This window comes from Cydia fagiglandana, chromosome 12 (genome assembly GCF_963556715.1).
Source record: "Cydia fagiglandana chromosome 12, ilCydFagi1.1, whole genome shotgun sequence".
In the NCBI taxonomy this organism is placed as follows: Eukaryota; Metazoa; Arthropoda; class Insecta; order Lepidoptera; family Tortricidae; genus Cydia; species Cydia fagiglandana.
This window is the reverse complement of record NC_085943.1, coordinates 8,184,003-8,200,378: the sequence shown is the minus strand read 5'-3', so window position 1 is coordinate 8,200,378 and position 16,376 is coordinate 8,184,003. Positions and strand designations below refer to the sequence as shown.

The 16,376-nt window shown below is 35.9% G+C and overlaps 1 protein-coding gene across 1 annotated transcript in view; it reads left to right on the top strand.

Annotated features, from left to right (window-relative positions):
* Positions 1-228: 228 nt before the first annotated feature.
* Positions 229-16,376, top strand: part of LOC134669527 (zinc finger protein basonuclin-2-like) — a 37,406-nt gene continuing 21,258 nt past the window's right edge. The window contains exon 1 of the mRNA XM_063527130.1: positions 229-1,018. Coding sequence (XP_063383200.1) covers positions 1,010-1,018 — 9 coding nt within the window. The 5' untranslated portion in view covers positions 229-1,009. The remainder of the gene's footprint in view (positions 1,019-16,376) is intronic.

The window sequence follows — 16,376 nt, the reverse complement described above, 5'->3', positions numbered from 1 at the left end:
AGGCTTTGGTATTTTTTTTTTTTGGCTTTGGAATTGTGTTTTTTTTCAATAAACGTACTTTTGTATAGTGCGTGTTTCGTTAATTGTAGATGGTTAACGATGTACGCATTGGTATGAAAAACGCAATTCTGACCGCATCGCTTTATAATTGCGTATAATTTAATTGGGTTTACGTTAGTTAATGCTAGCGTTTCGTTGACTAACCTTCGATGAATGAATGTGTTTCAAGTTTCAAGTTTTAAACGCAATTCATACAACGCTTGTTGACGAGATTAATGAACGACCTGAACCTTCATATAAACAAATCCATTTGCCAAATCTCGCCAGCGTCTAATTACTCTACACTGCACACCCGACAGACAGCCATTAAACATCTACATCGCTAGCGCAAATTTCACATTTGCGCAACGTAACAAAATTCGCAGCGCTGCCTCTGTTTGTTCTCGTCCGGCTAAGTCCCTAAAAAGCGATCGTGGTGACACCCCCACCCTCTGTCTCACTCGCACCCGCCTCAGAAGCGACACAACGTGACATACACGGTTTTGCCACCAGACGGCCGAAGCGCCGGCCGTTAGCGCGCGATACTCGGCCCTACTCTATTTAGTTTTAAAGCTAGCGCCGAATCGCGCGACACATTAGAGGACATTTGAATGTTACACGCGAAACGTCCTAACTCCCAACTAGCACAACTCAAAATAAACCATAACTCTTTGGCATAGAGATCAAATTGGGTTGCCTATAGAAAATGTGATGTAAAGACACAGTTTTCAAATGTCACGTACTAGTCGTCTCTTTTCTCCGGAGTCCTGTCGCATCTGCTCCTTTGGCATCCTTCAGCATGCGTGTCCCCCCGCGATCTTGCGTCCCGCTCTGCGGCCGCTGAAGCCCAGTGTCCGGTCGCTCTGGCTGACAGGCGGTCGTGTGTCGAGATATACATGTGTGAGTTGTGATGAACGGTGAAGTGACGCTGTGTGCAATTTATGTTTGTTTGTGATTGTAAGAAGCATTCATGATTCAGGTTAGTTGACATTTAATTTTTTTTTTCAGGAATTTCAGTAACTGCTGTTTTCAGTATCATCTTATTAGACAGTTAAACTTAAAAAAAAAAACATTGTTTCATAGTGTTTAGTGTCCACACAATAAGAAGCATGAAAAGAGTTAAAAACAATAGAAATTAATAATAATTCTTGGTCCAAATCATTAAGTTGTGGAACTAATCAACAGTTATTATTTCATCAATGATAAGCGTAGGTGTCACATGCAATTGAAATGTAATTTCATTAATGATCATTGAGTTAATGATTTCAGTATTTAATTGAGGTACAATTAATTTTAATAATCTATTGTTGGTTTGGTTTTAAATTAACATTAGTTATCGTAAACATTAACAAGTAACTCATTGTTACCTATAAGAAAATTACGTTTTTCAATAAAACGAAAATTGTATCTTACGCAACTTTGGCTTACTTACATAGTACTGTGCGTGTGTCTATTTTTTTGTTTTTTTTTTCTTTAAACGAAACATTTGTACGTTCATATATCGATATATTTAATGCTAGTAATGATATATAATGTGACCTACCTAATAGTACGTAGGTTCATAATAGTAAGAACAGAAATAGTGTAAGATCGTTTGACCGACGGGTGCCGTGTTAAGTCCAAATGGTAGTCGGGCTAACTCGAACTCGAAATTCCAACACTTACATTTTTAGGGTTCCGTACCCAAAGGGTAAAAACGGGATCCTAAGCTATTACTAAGACTCCACTGTTCGTCCATCTGTCTGTCACCAGGCTGTATCTTGTGAACCGTGATAGCTAGACAGTTGAAATTTTCACATGATGTATTTCTGTAGCCGCTATTTTACCATAAATACTAAAAATTACGGAACCCTCGGTGGTACGTCCGACTTGCACTTACTATTATCTAGGTACTATTATAGGGATCAAGAAGACGATATCTACGCGCGTATTACATACATAATGTAGGTTACAGTCAGAAACTCTTCATAATTAGGTATCTTTCACAGAATTGTTATACATATACACAAAACATATCTCTTTTTGTAAAGCTATTAAAGAACGAATACTTAATTTCGACGCGCAGTCCGATCCGTTACTTTTGATGCTGTACACCAACATTTTCGTAACAGACCACGTATTTCACCGTAAGTCCATTGGCAGGTTGATCCATCTATCAGCGTGAAGAGAACCAGGCCCGGAAAGTAAACATCCCAGAATAACGGGCCTTATAATAAATTGATCGACTTTGATTGCTGGCCGCTAAATACTTAAGAACACATTACTGACTTTGATATGTGGCGCACTAAATAAGAATGGAGTAAGAGATCAAAGGGATTTTTGGATCGTGTACAGGTCGCCGTCAAATATATCGGAGCGGCCGAGGTGCTCACAAATATCTGAGCACGCCTTTATTCTCAAGGCGTTAGAGTGCGTGTTCAGATATTTTTGAGCACCTTGGCCGCTCCGATATATCTGATGGCGACTGTACCTACTAAATTTCTGTACCTGCTGATCTTTGACCAGTAACTTAACCATTTCAACGCCAAACGGCGCATCCTTTTGCCGTGCCACTGACGCCACGGGGGTTCATTTTAGCATAAATAATGCCAAACTAAAAGTGGGGTGTTTTTCAGTAGATATTCATCAAAAAACGATTGACGTCAAATGCCGTCTTTGGCGTCGTTGTCACGATTTTGCGTTGACGTCAATTGCTGTATGTGGCGTTCAAAAAATTTACCCTTTTATTGACTTCATGCCAAAGAAACAAGCTACGTGAAGCCACTGCACTTCAAAATCAATATCGTTTCCCGCAGCGTCTGCCTTTTGAAATACGCAGTTAAAAAGTGGCAAAATGAGGTGAAATTACATAACATTAAGAATTTACTTACGCATTTCATTCTGATGCCCTCTGGCGACCATTTTCCTCGTTATTCGGGTAAACAGTCTTGCCAATGGGGTTGGCCGGTGGAAGTTTTTAGCAGATGGCGCCATCATAGCTTGCCCCGTGAATCCCTAGAATTATGTCAAATTTTTGTTTTCTTAACACCCTGGATGCCAGCCCTTTAAGCCAAATCTCATAGAAAAAGGGGCAAGCTATGATGGCGCCATCTATGCAAACCTTTGACAGTTGACAACCCCATTAGGCAATTCATTACACAGTTTTGTGCAGTCCGTATCTGTGAAGAATTATAAAAAAATCGTTATGTGTTAAGACGCTGCCATAAAATAGGTAGATCCACAGTAATTGTGGATAGTGTTTTTGTTACATATTTCCATTGTTAGTTTCTACAAGATATACCTAGACAGACAAGTTTCTAAGTTTCTTGTTAAAAAAATTGACGGACCAATGTGAAGGAACAGATTATACACTTTGTATAGTATTATAACATTTATAACACTACAAATCTAATAATTTTCTGGCTTAACAAAGCTATGACAGAGTTTATAAATTCTTCTTCTATCTTCATCACCGGTCTCGCATATCTTTTCAAAACTTCATTGCTTTTTCTCTAGCCTACTTTGGTGTCCCACTACTGGTCAAAGGCCTCCCCTCGTTTTCTCCACTCGACCCTGTCGTCGGCATTTTCCCACCATTTGGGGTAGAATGCGTCCAAGTCGTCCCGCCATCTCCTTTTCGGTCTGCCTAAACTCCGGCCTGCACCGTCTGGACAAAACTTCATAGGCATCTAATCAAAACCTAAAAGAGAACGAAACATTAGTACCCTTCTTTATTTTTTAAATAAATACAAGTATACGTTTACAGTATAACAAACATAGACAAATACCACTCACCAGGTCACCACTTTTCCAACAGCGCCTGCCTTCAGTGCCTTCTGTTAAGTAAACGTCACGAACTCATGCGCAAGCGGATGGCAGGTTGGGAACCTCCTACTGACTGCCTCGGGTGATGTCGTGGCGTATACAGTCTTAGTTAGGCACATTATAATCTTTATACTTTATATTAGGTTACTTTTGGTAAAAACTTGGAAAGCTTCACCTAATTGTCGATGAGTAAGTCAAATCGACTAAAGTCCTCTACTAAAGTCAGGTCGTTCAGTGACGGATAGCAGGGCAGAATTTATAGCATGAATACAATTATCCAGCGCTGCCCCCTCCATTCATACAAGGGCCACCAAAAGATCTGCTGCATCTCACACCCGACACAGCTGCTTAGTTCAGCACGCTGAATGTTGATGTATAAATTATTGTATAAAATTGCCTATTATTATAATAGGATAATATGTTCCATGGTCGTTCTCTTCGCCGCAATCAAACAGTCCCTCCACACTTGCGATAAAATAGGAATTTTTAGTTGGTGACTGAGGTAACATGTCGAACGATGTTCGCAGTAGGCCCTCAGTTCCAAGCGATTCGTTCCGAACTTGCGACGCCGGAGGCGCGACGCATACAATTTGTTTCCGAACCGGGGTGCAATTTATACCCGACTGATCTTTTTGATAACGTTGCTGAAAGGTTTTAGTGTTATTAATGTATTTGTAATTGTTACGAATGCGTTACTGTTGGTTTTCCGCTTTTAGTTTCGTGGCAATTGGTTTCGATAACATTAAAATAATGATCCGTTTTTATTTAAAAGTTTTTAGTAGGTATATTAACTGCCGAAGCAAGTAAAAAGTTTAAAGAGGTAATCTTTAACTACATATATCTAAATAGAGTCAGTCTGAGGCGTCTGAGCCGACTGGCTAGATAGGCATTACAAACCTATTGGCAAACTAACATAAGGATAATTATCATTGAAGGAATGACCAGAAAGATAGCGCTATTGATACCTACATGTTATTAATCAATTTGACCTTTTCAGACATTTGCTCATTAGCCATTCACCTATCGATAAAACGATAAAAGAAAACATACCTACTAGGAATTAGTGAGCCTACGTGACTAGAATACCTAACTATGAATAAAGTAATGGATACTTTATCTTCTACCAAAGTGCAGCGAAGTTATTGTATTCATCGCATGTTAGTACCTAATTATTTTTTGCAAACGGCTGTAAGTACTTTTTTTTGAATAGCTAAAAAATATAGGCATAATATAAGTACATACTATTATAATGCAGTAAATAGGGAGAGACAGTAAATAGTCACTAACTCATCACATATTAGGTTCACATGTATGTAGTATACATATATGTAGGTATATTGATATGTAGATATACTTACTTACGTTTCAATGTTTAATGTGAAGAGAGTTAAAACATTAGTAATACCTATGTAATTTTGAGGAATGGCCTAAAATAATGGTAAAAAGTTCTACTTCTCAACCAAAATTGGTGGAAATTTGGTTGGTTTGTGTTAACTGGTAGAGAATGCCTTCTGGCATTAAGTTCGCCTTTTGTACAATTTTTACTGTGCAATAAAGTTTAAATAAATAAATAAAATTCAGTACATCGAGAAGGAGAGGTAGGTATTCGTTAGGTTGTCTTAGAACTTGATATTAAAATAATCCTTTGATTATTCAAATACAAACTATCCTATCTCCAGGGCTGTCCCCAGGAAGGATCGTGCTAACGCCGTAACGTCCCGGGCATGGCTGGATTATTGAAATAAATCGCAAGTCATCAGGCAAATGCATAGTTTCTGCAGAGCACATTAGGGAGATTGCCGGCGTCCCGGGCTAGCATGCAATTTGTACAAAACGGGAGTTTGTGGATTATAATAATAATATCTTAGGTAAAGTTTGAGTTGGGCCGAAGCCTTTATATTTGACTTATACTTAATATCAACTACAACTGGTCCCAATATAGTTTTGGTCCCTAAGAGCCAACAGGAGTGGTCATTTCTCCATACAAACGTAGGTACTCGACTGTTTCCTCCGTGGGTTTTGATGCTAGAGCAATGATTTTTTCAACACAGATTAATATTGTCAATATCTGTGTCGGACCGTTTTGCTTTTTTTGATATTTTTGTTTTTTAAGGCGCTAGAGCCCTTCAAAAATGGCCTCATTGACTATGCCGCAATGAGAGGCGTAGTATTCAAAACTGATATCAATTAGCCAAAAAATCAAAACGGTCCGTCACAGATAATTTCATAATCATTTATATGTCCAAATTTGGTTACGATTGGTTAAGTTTTGGAGGAGGAAACAGTCGAGTACGAAACCTCGATTTTTGAGATTTTTACGCAAGATTTTTCGCCTTGTCCTTATCGCACTAGTTTTACAAGCCGCTTCCGTTAGCGAGACGGGTATATTTACCTAAAATATTTAAAACTCAGCTCCTGTTTCGTCTTGACTTCAATTCTGGGTAATGCTACCATCTCTCCCCTAGATTGTAAGGCTCTTAAGAGGCTCTGTGACGTTCGTCAATCTAACGTGTTCGTGATGGCCTGTTAAGAACCCCGATTGGAGCTATTGTCAAAAAGCCGTTAATGGTAAAAAGTGTGATTTATTCGCCACCGATGTAATACAAAAAGTCAGTTAAATACCACTGTTGAGTCTCACGCCCATTTTGGCATAGCAACGACCCCGAGGCTATATGTCCGCTTACTAATTGTTTCTACGAATAGTTTTACGATGAGTAGCTGACATTAAGATCCAATCAAAACCGTTTCAGATTTAAATTAACCTCGTGCCGCCCTATGTACATTAGGATGTACACTCAGATTCGATGGAATGTCAACCTTAATTAATAACAAAGTAGGTAGCATTTCTTTTATCTCGTAAAATTTTTGAACAAATGAAATTCAACCCAATTGAAAATACAACAAGATTCTAACTTCCTTGGCTATAATTTTGTATGGCGGGCGGCACGAGGTTAATTCAATAGCTTCAATAAACGGACTATGCAAAAAGTAAAAAGTTCAGATTTATTTTGTGTAAACACGGCCCAATTCGAACGATGCTTAATAAGATGTCACAGCCACACGATGCCGATCTGTCAGTGCCAAAAGTGACGTTTTTGGTTGAAGGAATGTCACTTTCGACATTGACAGATGGATAATCGTATCGCTGTGACAATTGTTTGTGTGAATAAGCAATTGTTCCAGTTGGGCCCAACAGGGTTTGATTAGTTTCCACGAATGAACAGGTCAGGGACTCAGGGCACTTCGGTTATAATTACTGCCGTATTCGAACTTCAAGATATTCACAAGAGACGACACATCATTCTAGATCCATTCTAGATACGTTATAGTTTAGTTATCAACTAGTTCTCTTTTGCAGCGCAATTCGGGCAACAAATGTCACTCTTACGTTAGATAGAGTAAGATATATATTAGATGTGAATTGGATCTCTAAGTCATATCCTGTGGAAACCGTTCAAGAGTATCTCCAGAATCGTGCAAATGTCAAATTTGACAGGTTAAATTTTAAACATATCGTTATCGTATCTTGGTGATGTCTAAAAGATATCTAATAGATGTCTATTTCAAAATCCGAATCGGGCCCTTAGTTTATAGAATAGAATAGAATAGAATAGAATAGAATAGAATAGTTTATTTGTGTAAAAAAGGGTATAAATCGATGTTACATAATAATTGTTTCCAATCCTTAATTTACCATAATACATGGCGTACAAATATTCTTAAATTACTATCTAATATTAGACTCCCATTAAAATGACACATTGAAAAATAATAAAAATACAATTAATAATAATTAATAATAAAATCATAGATTGCCAATATCATTTAAGATTACAATTTGTCTTATATAAAAATATACAATCATTATAAAACATAATCAATGGACACATCAACAATATAGCTTATAATTTACATAATGTCAAAAACTCATCAATTGAATAATAACAACTCTCCATCAAATGATCAAACAAGTGCTTTTTGAATAATTTAATTGGAAGGGCCTTAAAATCGTCAGTAAAAGTGTTAAATAATTGTATTGCCATGTAATGCACGTTTTTTCTGCTTAGTGAAAGGTTTGTCCTAGGTATGCACAGATTACATCGATGTGTACCTCTTTGAGACCTCATGGTGATAGTTTTAAAACATGTGGGGTACTTTTTGACAAATGTACATATTTCAAAGATGTACATCGCAGGTAATGTCAAGATTTTATTGTGCCTAAATAACGGTCTGCAGTGATCTAATTGCCAAGCCCCAGATAGAGACCTCACACATTTTTTTTGTGTCTTAAATATGATGTCAGCATCGACTGAGTTTCCCCATATTATCAATCCATATCTCAATAGGGATGACACATACCCGTGATATGCTGAAAGAGCGGCTGCTTCCGAAACCACATTGCGAATACGATAGAGTACATAAACAAATCGATCCAATTTAGTGCGTAGGCTATCAATGTGGCTCTTCCAATTACAGAAGTGGTCAATGTTTATTCCAAGGAAAGATGCAGAATGTACTTCTTCAATTTTTGAATCATTGTAGTTAATTTCTAAATCAATATGTTTACTTCGGTAAGTCTGAAATTGTATCATTTTTGTTTTATTTATGTTAATTTTTAAATTATTGTTTTCTAGCCAGTCTATTACATTTACTAAAGCTTGATTGATTTTATCATCAAATGGCGTATCGTCATCATTTTTAATGAGCAGCGTTGTGTCATCCGCAAAGAGGATAGTATCATGGCTTACTACATTTGGGAGATCATTAATATAGAGTAAAAATAGCAAAGGGCCCAGGATACTGCCCTGCGGCACGCCAGTTGTGTTAGGTTTGTAGTGCGATTTATAAGCTATTTTGTCATTACCGTCGATGCCGGTGATTTCAACACACTGGTGACGACTTCTAAGGTAGCTAGCGATCCAGTCCCACGCTGGACCTCTTATACCATATCTGTTTAATTTATGAAGCAGAATTTGGTGATCTACAAAATCGAAAGCCTTGCTCATATCTAAGAACACGGCAACAATTGGAATTTGTTTATCAAGGCTTTCAATTACTTCTCTTACTAGATGATAACACGCTAGAGATGTCGAGCTATTCTTTCTAAATCCGAATTGATTTTCAGCTAAAATTTTATTTTTTGTTATAAAATTCATTATCTTATCATACATTATTCTCTCAAAAACTTTCGATATGACAGGAATGAGGGTAATTGGCCTATAGTTGTTTAATTCTGTCTTGGGACCTTTCTTATGAATAGGCTTTACAACAGAATATTTTAAGCGTTCCGGAAAAACGCCTTGTAAGAATGACAAGTTCATAATATGAGCCAGAGGGATAGCTAAGGCTTTGGCATTTAATTTCAGAACCTTAGTACATATGCCATCATAACCTGTGGAATTCGTATTATTCAGTAGTTTTATTGCTTTTTGAATGTCTGTTGAGTTTACTGAAAAAAGGAAAAAGCTATTTGTATTTTGCTGGATATTCTGATATGATTTTACATTATATCCTTTTGTTTTGTTAGTCAATTCTATAAAAAAGTTGTTTGTTTATTATAAACAAGGCTTCGGGCTTTATTCTTGTTCTCTATACCATCTAAATAAATATAAATTATACTTTTAATTAAGCAATGGAAATTAGGGTATTTAACTACTAGTCAGTATAGTTCTTTTTTTTAAATACACTTTATTTTAAATACAGTCAAATACCTTATTATGATTAAAATATCTCTACGAAACACACAACACAACCATCAACGACAAACCCTAAGGTTAACTGGTAGAGAATGCCTTATGGCATTAAGTCCGCCTTTTGTACTATAAGATTTTTCTTTTGTGCAATAAAGATTAAATAAAATAAATAAATAAACCCTTTGGTTATTGTCACATTATACAGTTCAATGTAAGAAAAGTAGATAAGGTAAATGTGCCAATTTCAGTCCGATACCTACTTTAGGTATAGTTAGCCCATAGCCCATTAAAGTTGCTAATGGAGCAGTGTCAAACTCTGGAGTGCATTGATAAATTATTACCTAGGTACAGTCAGCAGCAGATATACCTGAGCGGGCAAGGTGTCCAAGAAAAAATATACACTTCAATCGTCACAAAAATAAGGACATCTAAGATGTCATTTTCACGTAGGCTTTCAGTTCGTCACAAATACCTTAACTTCTGAGTTTTTCTTTAACACATACACCCTTATTTAATCACAATGACAATAACGGTTAAAAAGTCAGTGGTAACTAAGCAATCAAATTCAAGCTGCTGTCATTAATACCTACACGCACTGCCAATCACGTACGTCAGCAGCCAGGGTGCCACCAGTTGCTAAGCAGTTGTTATTTCAATGGTAACTAAGCATCAACATTTTATCTGTTTAACTTTAAAATAAATACTGTAGCACTACGAATTGACACCTCCTTTCTTAAAGAAGTATTTTATCGTTAAGTGTCAAACTTATACAATAAATAAGTAGGTTCTACTAGAATGATCGGTTTTTTTTATTTTAACTGTCATATGCGGCTGTTCTTCCAAACCTTCGAGCAACACCGGCTTCCGACACGTCGGAAGGGAGGGGCCCAAGCGATATCTCACCGTACAAATCTTTCTGCCATTTTTCGCGGGGGGAAAGGTGCACACAGTCGCACTTCTCACACACGTACATACAAAATCCAATCTGTAATGACGACACAAATACATAGAAAATGACGCACGTCAAAGACAAATCTTGCAAACCTCGATCTCTTTTTGTGTACGGACGAGTGATTAGTGTCACAACACGCACACTAACACATTTTCGTTGAAGTATATCATTGTATTCTGAGAGATGAGAAGTCGGATTTGTCGCTCGACCGATCCGCAATTTGTACTGAGCGACCAAAATCGATAAATCCAACAATTACTTGAGACTAAAATATAATAATTGTATTTAAATGTAATTTAACGTATGATATGTAAAAAAAATATTACATGTGAAATGTATCACTTTCTTTTTGTAAATTTGATGTCCCCGACCTCTTTTTATAACAAAAAACCGAGCAAACAGGCATTTTTGTGCAGCAGTGTTCACGCGCGCGTCTGGACTCGGTCTAGTGAAAAATCCAAGTGCAACTAGTTTTATTACCCGCGCTAGATTAGATTGACGCGCTAATCTTGTGCCTCGGCAGAGGGGAAATAGTGCGAATGCCGCCTCCCTTCCGTGTTGCTCGAAGTTCCAAACCGTTGATCATATTATATACCTATGTTAATGTATTTATTTAACCCACTTATTGTAGTAAAATATACTATACAGGGTGGCCCATTTAGATCGGCCAGTATGGGAAAATCTGATACTATAAGATATACACCGATCTCTTCTTAGGAATCATGTCATCGATTTTAGTAACACGAAAAACTGCATTCATACATTAAAAAAAATGTGTACTCAGCTCGGGAATCGAACCCCGAACGTTTTGAAAAATAAAACTAAGACTATTTCTATTTAGATATCGATTGTGTAGGTCTTAAGCAATAAATGTTACTTACTATGAAACATGATGTCTGAAATTAATAAAATGCATTGTTTTCATATCCTTTAATTTAATTTAGTCAGTTTTCGAAGAGACCAGCATTTTTAGGGTTCCGTACCCAAAGAGTAAAACGGGACCCTATTACTAAGACTCTGCTGTCCGTCCGTCTGTCCATCCATCCGTCCGTCCGTCCGTCTGTCACCAGGCTGTATCTCAGGAACCGTGATAGCTAGACAGTTGAAATTTTCACAAATGATGTATTTCTGTTGCCGCCATTATAAGTAACAAGAAATACTAAAAACAGAATAAAATAAAGATTTAAGTAAGGGGCTCCCATACAACAAACGTGATTTTTGAGTAGTAAATATCAAATGGCATTCCGCACAGGAGTGATCTAAGTAACGCCCACTGCGGGTTCAAACCTACAACGTCCTGATAGAAAGTCGTACATACGCTACATGTGACATTATCTTCAAAAATTATATAAACTAATGCGAAATTAACATAAAACCAGAAGACACAAATTAATAATAGAAATGAAACCCAAAAAAAACAAAAAGCTGTAATATCTCTCGGTGCGTACGACTGAGATTTGAACCCGCGGTCTCTGCTTTGAAAAGCAAACGCCTGTTACTGAGACCACGACGTGCCTTGACAATTGGCTCTAAATTCGGCTTCAGTTAGCTTTTGCTATGTGTCATTCGTCTTGACGATTATGTTAAAAGAAATAGTTTGCAGTAAGTTGACCGAGAGGCTCCTGTCAAATGGTTGAAGGGCAAAACGTGAGATAGATGTATGTGATGACAAGACTGTACACTGTTAAAAATTATGTAATTTTACATGCAAAAAAATTACATAATCCTGTAAAATTCCCGAAAAATCTGGGAAATTTACGGAAAAATATGACATTTTACGTAATTCTCGTAAATTTTTCATTTTTTCGGTAAAATCAATAATTTTTATGTAGTTTTACATAAAATTTATGTAATAATCACTAAGCCATGAATATTTACATAAAATCTGTAAAATTACATGGAATGTTCGGGATAAATACATTTTGGTATGTATTTTTTACGATTGAAGAGGGAATTTTACTTAGAAATCTCGCAATATTACCTATTTTCGTGAAAAATACATTTTTATGTAAATTGACTTACGTCTTATGTAATATTCCGTAAGATATCAGTAAAATTACAAAAAAACATTATGAAATTTCCCAACATTTCTTTAATTTTACATATATTCTGTTCAATTTACTGTTTAAATGGTCTTTTTACATAACATATATGTAATAATCACTAAGAGATGGAAGTTTACATAAAATCTGTAAAATTACATGGAATGTTTGGGACAAATACTTTTTTTTATGTGTTTTTAACAATTAAAAAGAGAATTTTACATAAACATCTCGTAATTTTACCATTTTTTTTTTCAAATTACATATTTGTGTAAATTTACTTACGTGTAATGTAATATTCGGAATAATGTCAGGAAAATTACAAACAATAATATAAAATTTCCAAAAAATTCTTTAATTTTACATATTTTCTGTAAATTTACTGTTTAAATGTGTCGCTTTACATAATAAATATATAATAATCACTAAGAGATGGAAGTTTACATAAAATCTGTAAAATTACATGGAATGTTTGGGACAAATACATTTTTTTATGTGTTTATATCAATTAAAATGGGTATTTTACATAAAAATCTCATAATTTTACCTAATTTTGTGAAAATTACATTTTTGTGTAAAGTTACTCACGTCTTATGTAAAATTCCAAAAAATGTCATTAAAATCACAAAAAACATTATGAAGTTTCCCAACATTTCTTCATTTTACATATATATTCTGTAGAAATTACTGTTTAAATGGTATTTTTACATAATAAATATGTAATAATTACTAAGAGATGAACGTTTACATAAAATCTGTAAAATTACATGGAACTTTTGGGACAAATACTTTTTTAATGTGTTTTTAACAATTAAATCGGGAATTTGACATAAAAATCTCGTAATTTTACCATTTTTTATTGAGAAACACATTTTTATTACAATTTACTTACTTCTTATGTAATATTCCGAAAAATATCAGAAAAATTACAAAAAACATAATGAAATTTCCCAACATTTTTTTAATTTTACAAATTTTCTGTAAACTTCCTGTTCAAATGGGTCTTTTTACACGATACATATGTAATAGTCACTAAGAAATGCCCGTTTACGTAAATATCTGTAATACTACAATTGATTTTTAACAATTGGAACGGGTATTTTACATAAAAATCTCGCAAATATATTATTTCTTTTGAAAAATATATTTTTATGTAAATTTACTTAAGTCTTATGTAATATTCCGAAACATGTCAGTAATATTACAAACAAAAGATTCAAATGCTGTTATCGTTGACGGTTCGTCGTAATTTTTTTATTTTATCTAATCTACATGTAGGAAATATGGTCACAGACTGGGCCCTTTAATTTTTGTTTCGCATAATTGAATAGTTTTCATTTTATTCGAATTAAATGTTTCCGCATGATCAACTCTTCCATACTATAGTGGTCACACGAAGTCATGTAAGTCAAGTTACATGACATTCGCGTGATCAGACGTGACACGTATTACTATAGGAATATTGTTGTCGTATAAATCAAGCGCTCGGCCAGTCATGCCTAACTCCGGTAACTTAAGAAACGATGTTGATATTTTGGTTGTGTCAGTCATACAACTTAAGTTAACTGAGTTGTGCCTGACGCCATCGGCAAAAAAATGAAGTTACATGAGTTAGCCATATGCTTTTCTCAGTAAATAATGAAGATTTTCAAAATTTTCTTATAGAAGATATATATTTAATGGTTTTTAAGACGATTTAGACTGGTTATTCAAAACTCATGTAACTCGAGTTAACGGAGTTAGGCGTGACACGGCAGAGCGAAGGTCGAAGGCCGAGCTCCGCGTAGGGCCGAAGGCCCGGAGCGTCCTTTTCGATTTCCCAAACACGCGAGGCCGAAGGCCGAGCTGCAGGAATGAAGTGCTCGCAAGCGGATCTTTTTGTCCTAGCAAAAGTACAACTTTATTTCTTTTTCCCTTTGGAAAACAAACTACTACACAATTACAACAGCAACAACAACATTACCAACAACAACACATTAACAACAGCACCAACAGCAAACAACACGCGTACCGCGGGGAACTTTACATAAAAGTGTCGTGATTTTATACTTTCGTGAATTTTTTTTTATGTAAATTTACTTATCTATTATGTAATATTCAGAAAAATGCCAGTAAAATTAAAAACAATACAATGAAATTTTCCAATATTTCTTTAATTTTCTGCAAATTTACTATTTTAATGTGTGTCTTTACATTACATTTTTATTTATTTTATTTCAAACAAGTTAAACAGCATAAAAGTAAAAATACCAAACCACTACTTAACTAACTTAGCGCCACTTGCACCGTCCCACTAATCCGAGGTTAACCGGTTAAACCGTTAATCCAGTGTCAAATTGTACTGGTAACCAAGGTAACTCCAGATTTAACCGGTTAACCCCGGGTTAGTGGAATGGTGCAAGGGGCCCTTAGGGTGGTATTCCACCTGTCAAATTTGCATTCAATTTCTTTGTCCAATGTCAGTGCATCTCACTCTCTCATTATTAAATGTGAGTGATAACAATAAATAAGTACTGTGTGTTTATAACTTTTTTTTATTATTTTGTAAGTGTTTTTATATTTTACTTTTATATTCATATTATAATTAACCTAACTTAAGAAGAAAAATAAATAAAGAGAATAAGTACTAAAAAGTACGGAACCCTCGGTGGGCGAGTCCCACTCGCACTTGTCCGGTTTTTTTCACATTTATGAATTCCTAGCACTTGCCCGCGAGTTCGTCTGGTAACATACGAGTACCCATTAAGGGTGACTCACGTTAGACCGGGCCGTGCCCGGGCCGGAGCTTGCGGCGCATCGTTTTCTATGGAATGCATCACGTGTTCGCCTGTCATGTCATAGAAACGTACCTAAGCGCCGGAAGCTCCGGCCCGGATGCGGCCCGGTCTAACGTGAGCGTGAGTTATCCTTTACCTACATACATAGAATAGAACACAAACTACTTAATGCCTAATGGTAACATTCCATTTCTAACCGCAGCTGCATTACTGTCAATTTTACTATGGAAATTGACAATGACAGCGACGCGTTCAGTACCGGTAGTGCAGCTGCGGTTAGAAATGGAATGTTACCATAAAGCTGCTAACAGTGCTAACACATTACCGCACCGCACCAAGGACATTGTCAAGGTTGTTGTCAAGGTCTTACTTATGGGTGCGTCGCAATGACCTTGGTGCGGTGCGGTAATGTGTGCAATGATATGTTTGTCCAATGTCATGGCATCTCACTCTCTCTCTCAAGCAAAATGTGAGACAAAACACACATTGGACAAAGAAACAGAAACTGGACAGGTGGAATACCCTAATACAATTCCGTGAACAAGTTTTAACCTGCTGAGAATGCCGCCCGTGCGGTCGAAATTAAGAAGGTACTTAGGTACTTACTTAGTAAGTAGGTACAGTCACCTGCAATAATATGTTACTCTTCAAAGGCCGCAAAAATATCTGACACGACCTTATCTGTAGAGCCATAAGAGCGTGTCACATATTATTGCGGCCTTCGAAGAGTAACATATTATTGCAGGTGACTGTACTTACCTAATTAATTTTAGGCAAAATCGGTTTGTGCTCACACCACATCGTTACTACTAATACCTACTTAAAGATAAATAGATTCATTAATATTATGTAAAGATAGAAATACTTAGTTACTTAATACGAAATCTACATACATATCTAGGTAGGTACCTATTTATTTGGGTTCGTCTTTGACGTCTCTAAAAATAAATATGTCAAATATTCATATCAGACATAGGCATTTTTGAGAAAATTTTACAAGAATAGAATAACTTACAAAAAATGTATGTGGTTTGACAGTTTTTATGTCAAAGCGAGGTAAAGTCGCTAA